Source organism: Limulus polyphemus, unplaced genomic scaffold, assembly GCF_000517525.1.
Source record: "Limulus polyphemus unplaced genomic scaffold, Limulus_polyphemus-2.1.2 Scaffold1614, whole genome shotgun sequence".
Classification (NCBI taxonomy): domain Eukaryota; kingdom Metazoa; phylum Arthropoda; class Merostomata; order Xiphosura; family Limulidae; genus Limulus; species Limulus polyphemus.
In genome coordinates this window covers 99,761-102,221 of record NW_013667224.1, presented here as the reverse complement: position 1 = coordinate 102,221, position 2,461 = coordinate 99,761, and the positions used below count along the sequence as shown (strand labels likewise).

The following is a 2,461-nucleotide window of genomic DNA, read 5'->3' as shown; positions in this document are numbered from 1 at the left end:
GTTACACTAAATACCGTTACACACACACTACTGGAAGAGATCCTAATAGCCTATTAGTTTAAAACACTAGAACGTTATACTAAATCCGTTATACACTGCTGGAAGAAATCCTAACAGCCTATTAGTTTAAAACACTAGAAAGTTACACTAAATCCGTTAACACTATTGGAAGAGATCCTAGTTTAAAACACTAGAAACTTTAATCGCAGCACAGTAGTTTATATTGAAAACGGAAATCAAAGATCTATCTTAGATTTGTTTCGCAGGAATTGTGTTAAATATTTTTCAAAACATACAACAGTTACTTTACAAATACTAATACAAACATTTTTCATTTGTGCTCTAACACATGATTAGCACGTGTCGTATAGAACCATTTTATAAATGACACTGATATTAATAGTTCGAAAACAAGGTGACTACTTTATGCAGGATATTGATATCTTCCTTAGTAGCACAAAACAAACATAAACTTTTTAAAAGACTGGCACTTTCTCGACTACTATGTAACGTTCAATTACACTTAACACTAAGATAGTGACTAACCTTGACAGTATGTAAGTCTCTGATGATGTAAGTATTTTTTAACAGGATATTGACACTTAACTAGATAGTTCGTTAGGTAAATATTCCATTTCAAGATAATGAGGTTAAGTTGAATACTATAAATAATGTGTATGAACAGTGTTCAAGATGATAACAGTTTGTATTAATAGCATGTAACGAACATGTACATTTCACACCAGATGCTAGCTTACATTAGAAGTCTACATAATAAACATCTACACTTTAATAGAATGTAACGAACATGTACATTTCACACCAAAACAATGATTCTAAAACAATTAATACACAAAGTAAATAAGCATTTTACACCAGATGCCAGCTTACATTAAAAGTATACATAATAAGCATCTACACTTTACAATGTAAATATTTAAACTTGACCACTAGGATGCTATGTACCAAACGTTGAACCCACTTTTTGTTTGAACCGATATCTAAAATATGCTTGTCCTTCTCCCAGCGAACTTTTAGTGGTGATTCTCCACTAGCTTCACAACTGAGAATGGCGTCTTGTTCTTTCTTTACTGCTTGACTCCCATATTTAGTCTCGAATTCTGGAGGCGCTGGAAGGGCACAGTAAGTTAATTTCATACAAATGTTGCAAATACCGTGATTTACAATTTTCTTTTGCATTTCCACGCAAACCACTTCGACTTTTAAAGCAATGAATTTAGTTTATCCTTCGGAGTATGACTCTACTTAAGCCTAACAGAATACTTTGTATTTCTGAATACACAACTTTATCTAGAACTAACCATATGAAATGGTCTTTCCTTTCACTTCCGATCAACAATCAAATATCTTTTCTTGAATTATGAATAACACGAATGGATTGAAATATTTAATTGAATTATCTCAAAATAAATATTAATTTCGGTGAAATATTGAAATTAGGTTGAATTTTTAATAACCTTTGAATTGTGGGTGACCCAACGGGTTACGGGTGGTTTAGTTTCTCATAAAAATCTGAACAACACTGCAGAAACTATTACTGAAAGTAAGAAACAATAATAAATACTAGTTGGAGTATCCTTCCAATGGACGGATATCATGTAAATTCATGATTAATGAAAGGTTATCTCAGGACAAACTAAACCAAATCGTGGAAGAAATTTAGGTTTAAGATCTTTCAAGTCTTAAAGAGAGTTTGGGTCCTGAAAAACAACCCGGGATGGTCAGAAACTTTTGTTTCTCTTCAAAAACAAACCTTCATGTTAAATTTGGAGGCGAAGTAATAATAATAATAAAAAAAAACGCCCATAAAACCGCCAAACGCAAAACTCAAAATTTGTATGTCACTTCACATAGACCCAATGAAACTCCACACCAAATTTGGTGAAGGTCCATCCACAGGAGTTGAGGCAGTGTTAAAAAACGCAAAAAAAAACGCCCATAAAAACCGCAAAACGCAAAAGTGATAATTTGTATGCAACCCCTCATGGGTCCAATAAACCTCCATACCAACTACAAAGTAGTTAAATGGACATACAACAGACAGTACTATTATATTTATATCGGTTTGGGACACTTAACGTTGAACCTTTTACATTATATTTATATCTGTATGGTTCATACCTAACTTGAACATTATAGGTCATTTAATATATAAAGAACATTTTATATTACAATAATAACTCTCTCACCAATAAAAGGTAACTAAAATAGAAGTTTTACACCAGGAAATTAAAATACATATTTTACATCAAAATAGAACCGATATTCAGAGTATTATTTTTCCTTTTACCAACGAACATTTATGGATATATATAATGGCTGGAGACTGCTTAAATGGGTAATGAAGAAAAACTTTAATATAAGTTTAACATGACAGCAAATGTACAACGTTTCGACAAGGTTTTGTCATCATCAGGTACTGAGTACTGAGTACCTGATG

At 32.1% G+C, this 2,461-nt stretch overlaps 1 protein-coding gene across 1 annotated transcript in view; it reads right to left on the bottom strand.

The window, feature by feature from the left end:
* LOC106464297 (Down syndrome cell adhesion molecule-like protein Dscam2) overlaps nucleotides 1-2,461 on the bottom strand; it is a 98,783-nt gene that overhangs the window by 32,283 nt on the left and 64,039 nt on the right. The window contains exon 13 of the mRNA XM_022391995.1: nucleotides 983-1,130. Coding sequence (XP_022247703.1) covers nucleotides 983-1,130 — 148 coding nt within the window. The remainder of the gene's footprint in view (nucleotides 1-982; nucleotides 1,131-2,461) is intronic.